The sequence below is a fragment of the Cherax quadricarinatus genome, chromosome 23 (assembly GCF_038502225.1).
Source record: "Cherax quadricarinatus isolate ZL_2023a chromosome 23, ASM3850222v1, whole genome shotgun sequence".
NCBI lineage: Eukaryota > Metazoa > Arthropoda > Malacostraca > Decapoda > Parastacidae > Cherax > Cherax quadricarinatus.
This window is the reverse complement of record NC_091314.1, coordinates 34031861-34048969: the sequence shown is the minus strand read 5'-3', so window position 1 is coordinate 34048969 and position 17109 is coordinate 34031861. Positions and strand designations below refer to the sequence as shown.

Genomic DNA, 17109 nt, shown 5'->3' with positions numbered 1-17109 from the left:
TATTTTCATATAGTCGGACTTGAGTCCTGGAAATGGGAAGTACAATGCCTGCACTTTAAAGGAGGGGTTTGGGATATTGGCAGTTTGGAGGGATATGTTGTGTATCTTTATATGTGTATGCTTCTAGACTGTTGTATTCTGAGCACCTCTGCAAAAACAGTGATAATGTGCGAGTGTGGTGAAAGTGTTGAATGATGATGAAAGTATTTTCTTTTTGGGGATTTTCTTTCTTTTTTGGGTCACCCTGCCTCGGTGGGAGACGGCCGACTTGTTGAAAAAAAAAAAAAAAAAAAAAACATGTACAAGGTATACAGGCCTAGCTGATATCAATGACATACTACAATATAGAAAGCCGCTTGTTATGCTGAGCATTTCAGGCAAATTAGATCATTTTTTTTGTCCCAGGATGCGACCCACGCCAGTCGGCTAACACCCAGGTACCTATTTTACACTGATGGGTGAACAGGGACAGCAGGTGTCTTATGGAAACATGTCTCTAATGTTTTCCAGCCATACTGGAGGAGATTTGAACCCCGGACCTCAGTGTGTGAGCCGAGTGCGCTAGTGATCGAGCTACGGGACACCTTATGAATTAAAATGGGAGGGGAAATTGATGAACTATACATTCTGACAATGAGTGAAACTACAGTGTGTGTTTTAACAAACATACTGCATTAGAATAATCTCTTAAATTATTATAATAAAAAATAAGATAATCTGTTAAAAATTTTACTTTTTTAAAACTTTACCCAGAGTACACGTACACCATTTCATGTTCTGCATCTAATAGTGTTTACTATGTCTGTACAATAATATCTGTAATCCCTACTTTTGTCCTGCATGCCTTTGTTGAAGGTGGATGGGTAAGTTTTATTTAATGTTTAGAGCACTGAATAGTCTATATAGATTTAGTGTTTTATTGTAAGTTAATAATCTACACTTCTCCATGGGAAAGTGCAAAAGAATTCCTCCTCCATAAGTCATGCATGATGTAAGAGGTGGCTAAAATGCTGGGAGCAAGGAGCTAGTAACCCCTTCTTCTGTATACATTACTAATTTTAACCCTTTCAGGGTTGGTGCCGTACTAGTACGGCTTGCGCCTTCAAATCTAGCGAGAGAAAGCTGGTAGGCCTACATACGAAAGAATGGGTCTATGTGGTCAGTGTGCGCAGTATAAAAAAATTCCTGCAGCACACAGTGCATAATGAGAGGAAAAAACTCCAACCGTGTTTTTGGTTTAAAACAGCGATTTTGCAGTGTATTTTCGTATGGTATTTATGGTTGTATTCTAGTTTTCCTGGTCTCATTTTATAGAAAGGAAGACATATTATGGAAATTAAGATGATTTTGATTGGTTTCACAATGAAAAGTACCTTGAAATTGAGTTCAAAGTAGCAGAAATGTTTGATTTTTGCCAAAGTTCAAAAGTAAACAAATCATGCCAAGCGTCCAATCCACATCAACTGGTGAGTCTAATATTCTTTCACAAGTGCGCTGATATTATTTATACCATTTCTACACTAATGCAGTAGTCTGTATAAAAGTAAATCTTCTATTTTTTTGAGAATAAAAATTCAAAGTGGAAAGCAAAAGAAATATAACAGAAGCCTGGGGACATGACTAATGAACAGAGGGAATGTTATTTTAGTGCTAGGAATGTGTCTTATTTATTCTGGACCCTATTTGGAAATTGGCATCTTTTGAAATTTGTGTGAAATTGGCAAAAATTACCAATTTCTGATCATTTTATTGGATAGTTGAAATAAGTAAATGAGTAGTTTCTTGTACTCATTCGATAGAAAAAATGGAGTTCTAGCGAAATAGGTATTGTCGACTGGTACATTGGAATTGACCGAAAATAGGGCTCAAAGTGGGCGAAATCGCCGATGCGTAAACATCATCGAGACCAGTAACTTCGTGAAAGCATAATTTCTCGCATAATTCCTTAAGTTTTCCATCAGATTTCATACTTTTGGTGTCATTTTGATCGGGAGAAGATTCTCTGTCATTTCATAAGAAAAAATAACTTTGTTTTTCGAAAAATTTCCGACCCTGCGAACAAGTTTAGGAGAGGGCCTGCCGACCCTGAAAGGGTTAAAAAGAGACACTTTGATTTTTTCTTATAGTTCACCCTGCCTCGGTGGGATATGGCAGGCCTGTTGAAAAAAAAAATTATATGATCTACACCCTTGAGCATTCTCTTGAAGGTTTATTTAAGGCATCATGAAGAGATAGTTTTAAAAACAATGAAGCTTATTAAATATCTGGGTTGAAGAACACATCAAATATTTGAAATGCTTTATTAGCAAATAAATTTACTGTTTGTATTAAAGTGTTGTTGTTATTCACAGCTTCTCCACAGCCACCAAGTGGTATTGAGAAAAGAAAGTCTTCACTTCAATATTTAATACAAGATAAATGAAAAAGTTTGTGATGGTTTCTAAATATAATACACGTGCCTTATGGAATAAGCAAAAGTGGGGTGCAAAACACAACATCGTAATATATTAATAATTTCTAAGGAAGATGCAGAAGAGTGAAGACCAGCCAGCGACAGCAGCATGAACAGTTAAAATAAACAAAAACTTATTTTAAAGACAGTTGTAAAAATAAAATTCATAAAATAATCACACATGGTCTCTATTCATAAAAATAATTTTTTTTTTTACCTCAGTGGCCATCTCCTACAAAAGTAGGTGATCCAGAAAAAAAATATTCACCATCATTCATTCAATCTCTGTTATTCCAAGTGTGCTGACATCATGGTTCAGATTACCCCATGACTGCAACATCCTCACAAGTCCTTCAGATTGCAGGTACTGTTCTCCCCACCTCCAAACATTTTGCAACACATCTTCCCTATCAACCTTACCACATACCTTATCTAAATTCATAAATGCAACAGCTCTTTATTCATATCTCAGTACTGTTCACTTATATGCATCACTGTAAACACTTGGTTTACACATCCCCTACCCTCTGCAATTCTAATTTGTCTTACTTCTAACTTTATCAATAACTCAACTTTACAAATTACCCAGTATTCTCAACAGGCTTATCCCCTTAATTTTTTTACATTCACTCGTCCTCTTTTTTCCTTACAAGAGGAAGCTATGCATGATCTCTGATAATTCTAGATACCTTCTCTTTTTTCATGCACATACTGAACAAATATTTTTAATGTAATTAATAGAAGATTTAGGTTTTGACTCTAATCACCTAAAAAAAAATCAGGGTAATGCATGTGACATCATTTAAAGTTTTCTTCAAGCTACATTAGGCAATAACAGTACATGGTAACAAGGTCATGTAAAAGCAGATCATGTTAAAGGCCCAGAAGTTCCTTAAGCTGGGCTTTGGTGTCATCGGGAGAAGTAACTTTGTGGCCAATGGTGCGATGATCATTATAAATTTCATAGTCGTTACCACCTTTATCTGTCTTGTCCCCAAAGAAGTGAATAGTCTGTTGAGCGGAAAAGAAAAATTAAAAATCTCAATCCTATTATGGATATGAATGGGAAACTAAAATTTGTTTTTTTTCTACTACTAAACATGAGCCACACTGGAATGTCTTAAAACACTCCAGTACAGTTAGCTGGAATGTTTTTCATATATAATTATACCATTTATCATAATGCAAATGTATATACAGTACGGTACATTTTTTTTAACATGTTGGCTGTTTCCCACCAAGGCAGGGTGACCCAAAAAGAAAAACCCAAAAAGAAAGAAAAAACTTCCATCATCGTTCAACACTTTCACTATCATTCATGCATACTCACTGTCTTCGAAGAGGCACTCAGATACAACAGCTTCGATGCACCCTCCAAACAGCCAGTATCCCAAACCCCTCCTTAAAAGTGCAGGCATTCTAATTTCCACCTCCAGAACTCTAAGTCTGGCTAACTGGTTTCCCTGAATCCCTTCACAAAATATTACCCTGCTCACACTCAAACAGCTGATCAGGTCCCAAAAACCATTTGTCTCCATTCACTCCAATCTAACACGCTCATGCATGCTTGCTGGAAGTAAGAATGTGAGAACATAAGAGGAGAAACACTGCAGCAGGCCTGTTAGCCCATACTAGGCAAGTCCTTCACAATCCATCCCACTAATAGAATATTTGCCAACCCCATTTTCAATGCTACCCAAGCAATAAGCTTTGATAATTCTATTTACTCATGTGCAAGTCCAAGCTCCTCACTCACAAAGCCTCCTTTACCCGCTCCCTCCAATATTTTCTAGGACAACCCCTACCCCGCCTTCCTTTCCCTATAGATTTACCTCTCCAAGTCATTCTACCTTGTTCCATTCTCTCTCAATGACCAAACCACCTCAACAACCTCTCTTCAGCCCTCTGACTAATACTTTTAGCAACTCCACACCTAATTTCCACATTATGAATTCTCTACATAATATTTACACCACACATTGCCCTTAGACATGACATCTCCAATGCCTCCAACCTCTTCCTTGCTGCAGCATTTACAACTCAAGCTTTACACCCATGTAAGTGTTGGTATCACTATACTCTCGTACATTCCCTTCTTTGCCTCCATGGATAACATTTTTTGTCCCCACAGATATCTCAAAGCACCACTCACCTTTTTTTCTTCATCAGTTTTATGGTTAACCTCATCCTTCATAAACCCATCTGCTGATAAGTCAACTCCCAAATATCTGAACACATTCACTTCTTCCATACTCCCTCCCTCCAATGTGATAACCAATTTTTCTTTATCTAAATTGTTTGATACCCTCATCACCTTACTCTTATCAATGTTCAATTTCAACTTTCTACCTTTACACACCCTCTCAAACTCGTCCACTAACCTTTGCAACTTTTCTTTAGAATCTCCCAAAAGCACAATATCATCAGCAAAAAGTAACTGTGTCAACTCCCATTTTGTATTTGATTCCCTATCATTTAATCCCACCCCTCTCCTCAACACTTCTTTTACAACCCCATCTATCAATATGTTAAACAACCATGGTGACATTACACATCCCTGTCTAAGACCTACTTGTACTGAGAAGTAATCTCCCTCTCTCCAACACACCCTAACCTGAGCCTCACTATTTTCATAAAAACTCTTTACAGCATTTAGTAACTTACTACCTATTCCATACACTTGCAATATCTGCCACACTGCTCCCCTATGCACTCTATCATATGTGTGGTCAGTGGTCAACCGTCACGTGAGATCACAGGCCCTGAGCTGCTTTGGGGATTAGTGTGGACGGTTACAAAGCATGGCTTGCTTTTGCAATGTTTTAAAAATTGAGGTTGGAGAGTTGAAGGAGGAAGTCTTGCTTCTCCAGGAGGAAATTAGGAGGCTGAAGGGTCACCTCAATGGGTGAGGGGTGGAAAGAAGGAGTGGGGAGAAGGCATGGGAGGAAAGTAGGGGGAAGGATAGGGAGAAAAGAGTGAGGTGCAGTCTGTCTCTCTCTGCGAGGAAGCTGTAGGTGGGGAGGTAGCAAAGGCTACCATCAGTGAGGTGCAGTCCAGCACCTGCTACAAGTGGCAAGTGGTTCCCAGTTATGGGAAGAGCATCAAAATATGGAAAGTTAAGAGAGAAGATTTGAAGGTAGGAAATCGCTTCTCTGTTCTTCAGGATGACTGTACTTCAGTGGCCAGTGAAGGTAAAGGTACTACTTTCCCTGAAAACTGAGGTAAGTGCATACTTGTGGTTGGTGACTCACAGGTAAGATATATGGACCATGCTTTCTGTAATAGGAATAAGAAGGTAAGAGATAGTGTGTGCTTCCCTGGAGCTGGTGTTAGTGACATAGTCAACAGGTTGAATAATATCATGTCAGGTAATGGGAACAAGCCTATTATCTGTCTCAGTGCTGGTGGAAATGATATTGGGAAGGGTAGGAGAGAAGAGCTGCTAGATAAGTACAGGTCAGCTATAGATGTAATTAAGTCTAAGGGAGGGGTCCCAATCATATGTAGCATCTTGCCTAGAAGGGGAGTGGGCAATGAATGGTTCTCTAGGGAAATTGGTGTAAATTGCTGGCTAGACAGATACTGCAAGGAACTTGCAATCCCATTCATTGACAACTGGGACAACTTTTATGGCAAACATGATATGTATGCAAGGGATGGGGTACATCTCTCTGGGGCAGGGGTGGTATCACTTGCAAACTCAATCGAGAGGGCCAGTGCTGAAATGCCTATGATTTTAAACTGATAGAATATAGAGGTATGGGTGTGTGTGAGAAACAGGTTGCAACACTAGGGTTGAAAACAGTAAATGTATAAAAGACATTCATCATGAAGTTATAAATAAAAACAACAGATCAGGTCAGCAAACAAAGGGAGACAGCAGAGGGCAGCAAGGGACTAGCTCCCTTAAGGTCTACTATACTAATAGCAGGAGTGTAAGAAATAAGATAGATGAGCTAAGATTAATTGCAAGTGCAGGAAACATAGATATCATTGCTATAACAGAGACCTGGCTCAATCTGAAAGATAGAGAGATGTCATCTGAATGTCACATACAAGGCTATAAATTATTCCACACTGACAGGGTCAACAGGAAGGGTGGTGGAGTAGTGATGTTAGTCAAAGACAGTTTAAATTGTTGTGTTAGACAAGATGTAAAATTAGAAGTGACAGCCATTGAATCTATTTGGTTACAACTTCTCGAGAGCCGTGAAAAACTAATTTTGGGTGTGTTTTACAGGGCCCCAAATCTTGATAGGGAGTGCGGTAAACTTCTTTTTTTTTTTTTATTAACACACTGGCCGATTCCCACCAAGACAGGGTGGCCCGAAAAAGAAAAACTTTCACCATCATTCACTCCATCACTGTCTTGCCAGAAGGGTGCTTTACACTACAGTTTTTAAACTGCAACATTAACGCCCCTCCTTCAGAGTGCAGGCACTGTACTTCCCATCTCCAGGACTCGAGTCCGGCCTGCCGGTTTCCCTGAATCCCTTCATAAATGTTGCTTTGTTCACGTCAAGTATTAAGAACCATTTGTCTCCATTCACTCCTATCAAATACGCTCACGCATGCCCGCTGGAAGTCCAAGCCCCTTGCACACAAAAGCCTCCTTTACCCCCTCCCTCCAACCTTTCCTAGGCCGACCCCTACCCCGCCTTCCTTCCACTACAGACATACACTCTTGAAGTCATTCTGTCTCGCTCCATTCTCTCTACATGTCCAAACCACCTCAACAACCCTTCCTCAGCCCTCTGGACAACAGTTTTGGCAATCCCGCACCTCCTCCTAACTTCCAAACTATGAATTCTCTGCATTATATTCACACCACACATTGCCCTCAGACATGACATCTCCACTGCCTCCAGCCTTCTCCTCGCTGCAACATTCATCACCCATGGTTCACACCCATATAAGAGCGTTGGTTAAACTATACTCTCATACATTCCCCTCTTTGCCTCCAAGGACAAAGTTCTTTGTCTCCACAGACTCCTAAGTGCACCACTCACCCTTTTCCCCTCATCAATTCTATGATTCACCTCATCTTTCATAGACCCATCCACTGACACGTCCACTCCCAAATATCTGAATACATTCACCTCCTCCATACTCTCTCCCTCCAATCTGATATCCAATCTTTCATCACCTAATCTTTTTGTTATCCTCATAACCTTACTCTTTCCTGTATTCACTTTTAATTTTCTTCTTTTACATACCCTGCCAAACTTTTATGGGATGAAATTCGTAAGGCATCTACATACAAAAATGTTGTGATATGGGATATTTCAACTATAGACAGATTGACTGGAGCAATTTGACAGGAAATTTAGAGTCAAGTGACTTTCTTGATACGATTCAGGATTGTTTTTTAAAACAGTTTGTGACAGAACCAATTAGAGGAAATAACCTGCTTGACTTGGTTCTTGCCAGCAGGGAAACGCTAATTGATAATCTTGAGGTTAATGATGAGCTTGGGGAAAGTGATGACAAATCACTCAGTTTTAACATATCATGGAATTCCCCGAATAATGGCAATCAAGTCTCTGTCCCTGACTTCCGCTTGGCTGATTTCATAGGGCTGAAAAATTACTTGGGTGGGCTGAACTGGAATAACCTGACTATAGGTCAGGTAGGTGGTGATGATTGCCGATATGACGTTTTCCAGGGCACAGTTCAAGCTGCTCATACAACTTATGTTCCAAATAGAGAAATCAGATCAAACAAAAATGATCCTAAATGGATGAACAATAGATTAAAACATCTCACTGGTCAAAAGAGAGGCATATACAGTGGAACCAACTACTTGTGAGTTTAATCCGTTCCATGGCCTTGCTCGCAACTGGATTTGCTTGTTTGCAGAGTCAATTTTCCTCATTTAAATTAATTCAAATGCAATTAAACCATTCCAGATGGAATTCTGTACTTCAATAATTTCACTAATATCAAGTCTACGGCTTATTTATCTATCTCACTTCATCTAATATGACATAATAAACAATATAAATAACATACAAATCTGATATATACAGTGGACCCCCGCATAACGCTATTAATCCGTTCCTGAGATCTCAATGTTATGCGAAATTATCGTTATGGGAATTAATTTTCCCCATAAGAAATAATGGAAATCAAATTAATCCGTGCAAGACACCCAAAAGTATGAAAAAAAATTTTTTTTTACCACATGAAATATTAATTTTAATACACACAAACTTAAGAAAACATGCACAGTTACATGACACTTACCTTTATTGAAGATGTGGTGATGATTGATGGGATGGGAGGAGGGGAGACTGGATGGTTTTAGTGTTTAGAAGGGGAATCCCCTTCCATTAGGACTTGTGGTGTCAAGTCCTTTTCTGGGGTTGCTTCCCTTCTTTTAATGCCACTAGGACCAGCTTCAGAGTCACTGGACTTCTGTCGCACAACATATCTGTCCATAGTGGTCTGTACCTCTCGTTCCTTTATGACTTTCCTAAAGTGTTTCACAACAGTGTCAGTGTAATAGTCACCAGCACGGCTTGCAATAGCTGTCTGAGGGTGATTTTCATCCATGAAGGTTTGCACTTCAAGCCACTTTGCACAGATTTCCTTAATCTTTGAAGTAGGCAACTTCTTCAATTTCTCTCTCCCCTCCTCCGAAGCAATTTCCTCAGGTGTGGCCTCTTGCTGTTGAAGATGATCTAGCAGCTCATCAGTGGTTAGTTCTTCATTGTCCTCCTCCACCAACTTTTCCACATCCTCCCCACTAACCTCCAACCTCAAGGACTTCCCCAATGCCACAATTGATTCCTCAACTGGCATAAGATTCTCAGGGTTAGCCTCAAATCCTTCAAAATCCCTTTGGTCTACACATTCTGGCCACAGTTTCTTCCAAGCAGAGTTCAAGGTCCTCTTAGTCACTCCCTACCAAGCCTTACCTATAAGGTTTACACAATTGAGGATATTTAAGTGCTCTCTCCAAAACTCTCTTAGAGTCAATTGAGTTTCTGAGGTCACTACAAAGCACCTTTCAAACAGAGCTTTTGTGTACAGCTTTTTGAAGTTTGCAATAACCTGCTGGTCCATGGGCTGCAGGAGAGGAGTGGTATTAGGAGGCAAAAACTTCACCGTAATGAAGCTCATGTCCCCACAAAGTTGCTCTGCCAAGTCTGTAATTTCTTTTCAGTTAGGTAATTTTTCACAGTGGGGGCAAATGCTTGGTGTAACCAGTCATAGAAAGTCCCAAGTGACCCATGCCTTATTGTTTGCCCTCCACAGCACACACAAATTAGCCTTGAGGATATTCTTTTGCCTGAACGCTCTGGGAGTTTCAGAGCGATACACCAATAAAGGCTTCACTTTGCAATCACCACTAGCATTGGCACACATGAGAAGAGTAAGCCTGTCTTTCATAGGCTTATGTCCTGGGAGTGCCTTTTCCTCCTGAGTAATGTAGGTCCTGCTTGGCATTTTCTTCCAAAACAGGCCTGTTTTGTCACAATTAAACACTTGTTCAGGTTTCAGTTCTTCACTGTCTATGTACTCCTTGAATTCATGCACATATTTTTCAGCTGCTTTTTGGTCCGAACTGGCAGCCTCACCATGCCTTATCACACTATGTATGCCACTACGCCTCTTAAATCTCTCAAACCAAGCTTTGCTGGCCTTAAATTCACTCGCATCACAACTAGTTGCAGGCATTTTTCTAATTAAATCCTCGTGCAACTTCCTAGCCTTTTCACTTATGATTGCTTAAGAGATGCTATCGCCTGCTATCTGTTTTTCGTTTATCCACACTAATAACAGTCTCTCAACATCTTCTATCACTTGCAATCTCTGTTTCGAAAGCACAGTTAAACCTTTGGCAAGAACAGCTTCCTTGATTGCCGTTCTCTTGGACACAATAGTAGCGATGGTTGATTGGGGTTTACTATACAACCTGGCCAGCTCGGAGACACGCACTCCACTTTCTTACTTAGCAATGATCTCTTTCTTCATCTCCATAGTAATTCTCACCCTTATTCCTGTAGGGTTGGCACTAGAAGCTTTCTTGGGGCCCATGGTCACTTATTTTTCAGGTGAAATCACTATAAAAAGGCTGTAATAATACGAAATGTTCCGATTGTATGCTTGAACGTTACCGCGGAGGCTGGCTTGTAAACAATGCCACTGGCAGAACAAGTGAGGCTGGCTCAGGCCGCACGGACGCGTCTCGGACGAATTGCGTTGAGCGAATTTTTTAGCGCTATGCGAGGCAAAATTTTAGCGATAAAATGTATTGCTATGCGGATTTAACGCTATGCGATGCCAACATTATGCGGGGGTCCACTGTACTCTAAAATGAATAAAATATGTCATTCATGTGGTGGTATGGGTAGTGTCAGCGGTGGACGAGAGTTTGTCTGGAGATTGGGCAAAATATACTTCATGAATAATTTCGCTAATATCATCTATATGGCTTATTTATATATCACAGTTCATCTAATATGGCATAACAAACAATATGAATAACATAGAAACATGATATATACTCTAGAATGAATAAAATATATCATTCATGTAGTGGAATGGGCGGTGTCGGCAATGGACGAGAGTTTGTCTGGAGACCGGGCAAAATACAGTGGTCCCTCGCTTTTCATAGTTCTCGGCAATCATAGGGGTATTTTCGTATAAACATGGGCTCGCTTTTCATAGGTTGACTTGTGAGTCGTAGTTCGTCCGGGACGTGTACCCACGGCGTGAGCTGGGGCGGCAGCCAGTCTCGCATTGTTTACCAGTGAGTGAAGGTCCCCTCACGTGCTCCAGCGAAATATTTCACAATATTCCATTTATTTTAGTGCTTGCAAGTACTAAATAAGCTACCATGGCTCCAAAGAAAGCTTCTAGTGCCAAGCCTGTGGTAAAGAAGGTGAGAAATACGATTGAATTTAAGAAAAACATCACAAAACAATATGAAAGTGGTACAAGTGCGGCCGAACTGGCCAGGATGTATAAGAAACCCTACACAACCATATGTTCCATAGTGGCCAAGAAAAGGGAAATCAAGGACACTGTTGTTGCAAAGGGAGTAACTATGCTGACAAAAATGAGATCACCAGTACTCGAAGAGGTTGAGAAGTTATTATTGGTGTGGATAAATGAGAAACAATTAGCAGGAGATACTCTTATGACTTCGATTATTTGTGAAAAGGCTAGGCAGTTGCACAACGATCTGGTAAAAAAATTGCCTGAAAATAGTGGTGATGTGAGTAAATTTAAGGCCAGCAAAGGCTGGTTTGAGAGATTTAAGAACCGTACTGGCATACACAGTGTGGTAAGGCATGGTGAGGCTGCCAGTTCGGACCACAAGGCGGCTGAAAAATTTATTTTATTATTATTTTATTATCACACTGGCCGATTCCCACCAAGGCAGGGTGGCCCGAAAAAGAAAAACTTTCACCATCATTCACTCCATCACTGTCTTGCCAGAAGGGTGCTTTACACTACAGTTTTTAAACTGCAACATTAACACCCCTCCTTCAGAGTGCAGGCACTGTACTTCCCATCTCCAGGACTCAAGTCCGGCCTGCCGGTTTCCCTGAATCCCTTCATAAATGTTACTTTGCTCACACTCCAACAGCACGTCAAGTATTAAAAACCATTTGTCTCCATTCACTCCTATCAAACACGCTCACGCATGCCTGCTGGAAGTCCAAGCCCCTCGCACACAAAACCTCCTTTACCCCCTCCCTCCAACCCTTCCTAGGCCGACCCCTACCCCGCCTTCCTTCCACTACAGACTGATACACTCTTGAAGTCATTCTGTTTCGCTCCATTCTCTCTACATGTCCGAACCACCTCAACAACCCTTCCTCAGCCCTCTGGACAACAGTTTCGGTAATCCCGCACCTCCTCCTAACTTCCAAACTACGAATTCTCTGCATTATATTCACACCACACATTGCCCTCAGACATGACATCTCCACTGCCTCCAGCCTTCTCCTCGCTGCAACATTCATCACCCACGCTTCACACCCATATAAGAGCGTTGGTAAAACTATACTCTCATACATTCCCCTCTTTGCCTCCAAGGACAAAGTTCTTTGTCTCCACAGACTCCTAAGTGCACCACTCACTCTTTTTCCCTCATCAATTCTATGATTCACCTCATCTTTCATAGACCCATCCGCTGACACGTCCACTCCCAAATATCTGAATACGTTCACCTCCTCCATACTCTCTCCCTCCAATCTGATATTCAATCTTTCATCACCTAATCTTTTTGTTATCCTCATAACCTTACTCTTTCCTGTATTCACCTTTAATTTTCTTCTTTTGCACACCCTACCAAATTCATCCACCAATCTCTGCAGCTTCTCTTCAGAATCTCCCAAGAGCACAGTGTCATCAGCAAAGAGCAGCTGTGACAACTCCCACTTTGTGTGTGATTCTTTATCTTTTAACTCCACGCCTCTTGCCAAGACCCTCGCATTTACTTCTCTTACAACCCCATCTATAAATATATTAAACAACCACGGTGACATCACACATCCTTGTCTAAGGCCTACTTTTACTGGGAAAAAATTTCCCTCTTTCCTACATACTCTAACTTGAGCCTCACTATCCTCGTAAAAACTCTTCACTGCTTTCAGTAACCTACCTCCTACACCATACACTTGCAACATCTGCCACATTGCCCCCCTATCCACCCTGTCATACGCCTTTTCCAAATCCATAAATGCCACAAAGACCTCTTTAGCCTTATCTAAATACTGTTCACTTATATGTTTCACTGTAAACACCTGGTCCACACACCCCCTACCTTTCCTAAAGCCTCCTTGTTCATCTGCTATCCTATTCTCCGTCTTACTCTTAATTCTTTCAATTATAACTCTACCATACACTTTACCAGGTACACTCAACAGACTTATCCCCCTATAATTTTTGCACTCTCTTTTATCCCCTTTGCCTTTATACAAAGGAACTATGCATGCTCTCTGCCAATCCCTAGGTACCTTACCCTCTTCCATACATTTATTAAATAATTGCACCAACCACTCCAAAACTATATCCCCACCTGCTTTTAACATTTCTATCTTTATCCCATCAATCCCGGCTGCCTTACCCCCTTTCATTTTACCTACTGCCTCACGAACTTCCCCCACACTCACAACTGGCTCTTCCTCACTCCTACAAGATGTTATTCCTCCTTGCCCTATACACGAAATCACAGCTTCCCTATCTTCATCAACATTTAACAATTCCTCAAAATATTCCCTCCATCTTCCCAATACCTCTAACTCTCCATTTAATAACTCTCCTCTCCTATTTTTAACTGACAAATCCATTTGTTCTCTAGGCTTTCTTAACTTGTTAATCTCACTCCAAAACTTTTTCTTATTTTCAACAAAATTTGTTGATAACATCTCACCCACTCTCTCATTTGCTCTCTTTTTACATTGCTTCACCACTCTCTTAACCTCTCTCTTTTTCTCCATATACTCTTCCCTCCTTGCATCACTTCTACTTTGTAAAAACTTCTCATATGCTAACTTTTTCTCCCTTACTACTCTCTTTACATCATCATTCCACCAATCGCTCCTCTTCCCTCCTGCACCCACTTTCCTGTAACCACAAACTTCTGCTGAACACTCTAACACTACATTTTTAAACCTACCCCATACCTCTTCGACCCCATTGCCTATGCTCTCATTAGCCCATCTATCCTCCAATAGCTGTTTATATCTTACCCTAACTGCCTCCTCTTTTAGTTTATAAACCTTCACCTCTCTCTTCCCTGATGCTTCTATTCTCCTTGTATCCCATCTACCTTTTACTCTCAGTGTAGCTACAACTAGAAAGTGATCTGATATATCTGTGCATGAATTCCAGGAGTACATAGAGGCTGAAGGACTGAAACCTGAACAAGTGTTCAACTGTGATGAAACAGGCCTCTTTTGGAAGAAAATGCCAAAGAGGACCTTCATTACACAGGAGGAAAAGGCAATGCCATGACACAAGCCTATGAAAGACAGGCTGATGCTAATGTTCTGTGCTAATGCTAGTGGGGATTTCAAAGTGAAGCCATTACTAGTGTACCATTCTGAAAATCCCAGAATGTTCAGGAAAAACAATATTATGAAAAGTAAACTGTGTGTGTTTTGGAAATCTAATAGTAAGGCATGGGTCACGAGGGAAATTTTCGTCGAGTGGTTCAATGAAGTGTTTGGCCCTAGTGTGAAGAATTACCTCCTGGAAAAGAAATTGGATCTCAAGTGCCTGCTAGTAATGGACAATGCACCTGCTCATCCTCCAAACTTGGATGACCTAATTTTCGAGGAGTTTGGGTTCATCATAGTAAAGTTCTTGCCCCCGAATACCACTCCTCTCCTCCAGCCCATGAACCAGCAGGTCATTGCAAACTTTAAAAAAACTCTATACCAAAGCAATGTTTCACAGGTGCTTGACTGTGACCACAGACACTCACTTGACCCTAAGGGAATTTTGGAGAGAACACTTCAGCATCTTCCATTGCATAACCCTTATAGGTATGGCTTGGGAGGGAGTGACTACCAGGACTTTGAACTCTGCCTGGAGAAAATTGTGGCCAGATTGTGTCGACAAGAGGGATTTTGCAGGGTTTGGAACTGACCCTGATGAGCCTATGTCTGTTGTAAAATCAATTGTGGCACTGGGGAGTTCCATGGGGTTGGATGTGAGTTTGGAGGATGTGGAAGAATTGGTGGAAGACCACAACGAAGAGATCACCACTGAGGAGCTGCAAGAGCTTCAGCAGGAACAGCAACAGATCGCAGCTCAGAATCTTGATGCAGAGGAGGAGGAAGAGAGATGGAAGATGATGCCTTCTTCAGAAATTAAAGAGAGTTTTGCTATGTGGGGTAAGATGGAAAGATTTATGGAGAAACATCACCCTGACAAGGTTGTTGCAAGCCATGTTGGCAACATGCACAGTGGCAAAGTCTTGGGCCATTTTAGGGAAGTGTTAAAGAGACGCCAGAAACAGAGCTCTCTCCACAGTTATTTTGCGAGACAGGACTCCAGTGACTCTCAAGGTGTTCCTAGTGGCATTAAGAAACAGAGAAGAGAAGCAACCCCAGAAAAGCAACTGGTACCTGAGGTGTTGCTGGAAGGGGATTCCCCTTCCAAACTATAAACAATCCACTCTCTCTCCTCCTCCAGTCTCCCATACACTAAGAAGAATCTCCAATAAAGGTAAGTGTTATGCTATTAATGTTTCATTCATCATTTCCCATTGTATTGTTTATGTACTACATCTATATTTCATGTAAAAAATTTTTTTGTTTTAATACTTCTGGGTGTCAGGAACGGATTAATTGTATTTACATTATTTCTTATGGGGAAAATTGATTCGCAAATCGTAGATTTCGTTAATAGTAGCAGCTCCAGGAACGGATTAACTACGAAAAACGAGGGACAACTGTATGATGCTTGTGCTTTGAAGGAGGGGTGTAGATATGGTGCAGTTTTTTAAACTGTAGTGTTAGGACACCTCTGGCAAGACAGTTGTGGAGTGAGTAATGATGGAAGTGTTTCTTCTTTTTTGGGTCACCTTGCCTCAGTGGGAAACGGCTGATGTATTAACAAAAAAATAATAAACAGTTACAAAATATAATCTGATTGAAGATATGAACTGCACTGTACAGCCAATATCTTTAACCCTTAAACGGTTCAAACGTATATATACGTTCACCTGCGCAGCGCCCTGAATATTTTGAGAAAAAAAAAATCTTTTTTTTTTATAGGAAAAAAAGAGCATGTGGTACCCAGGCGTCCCCAATTTTTTTCATATGGCGCACACTGAGCACACACACCCATTCTCTCATGTCTAGGCAACTCAGGCTTATCGTGCCAATGTTGAATGAATGAGAAATGAAACGTATATACAGTGGACCCTCGCCTAACGAACGCATCGCATAACGTTAAATCTGGCTAGCGATACATTTTAACACAAAAATTTTGCCTCGGCTAGCGCTAAAAAGCTCGCCCAACACGATTCGTTCCGTTTGAGATGCGTCCACTTGTGGCCTGAGCGCGCCTCACTTTTCCCGTGGGTGCCAGTGTTTACAAGCCAGCCACTGCGGTTGCATCCAAACATACAATTGGAACATTTCATATTATCACAGCATTTTTAGAGATTGCACCTGCAAAATAAGTCACCATGGGCCCCAAGAAAGCTTCTAGTGCCAACCCTACAGCAAAAAGGGTGAGAATTACTATGGATATGAAGAAAGAGATCATTGCTAAGTATGAAAGTGGAGTGCACGTCTCCAAGCTGGCCAGGTTGTACACAAAACCCCAATCAACCATCGCTACTATTGTGGCAAAGAAAACGGCAATCAAGGAAGCTGTTCTTGCCAAAGATGCAACTTTGTTTTCAAAACAGAGATTGCAAGTGACAGAAGATGTTGAGAGACTGTTATTGGTGTGGATAAACGAAAAACAGATAGGAGATAGCATTTCTCAAGCGATCATATGTGAAAAGGCTAGGAAGTTGCATGACAATTTAATTAGAAAAATGCCTGCAACTAGTGGTGATGTGAGTGAATTGAAGGCCAGCAAAGGTTGGTTTGAGAGATTTAAGAAATCGTAGTGGCATACATAGTGTGATAAGGCATGGTGAGGCTGCCAGTTCAGACCAAAAAGCAGCTGAAAAA

General features: G+C 40.9%; 1 protein-coding gene across 1 annotated transcript in view; it reads right to left on the bottom strand.

The window, feature by feature from the left end:
• Window positions 1–2286: 2286 nt before the first annotated feature.
• Pmm2 (phosphomannomutase) overlaps window positions 2287–17109 on the bottom strand; it is a gene marked incomplete at its 5' end in the record, with an annotated part of 66674 nt that continues 51851 nt past the window's right edge. The window contains 1 exon segment of the mRNA XM_053772260.2: window positions 2287–3463. Coding sequence (XP_053628235.1) covers window positions 3326–3463 — 138 coding nt within the window.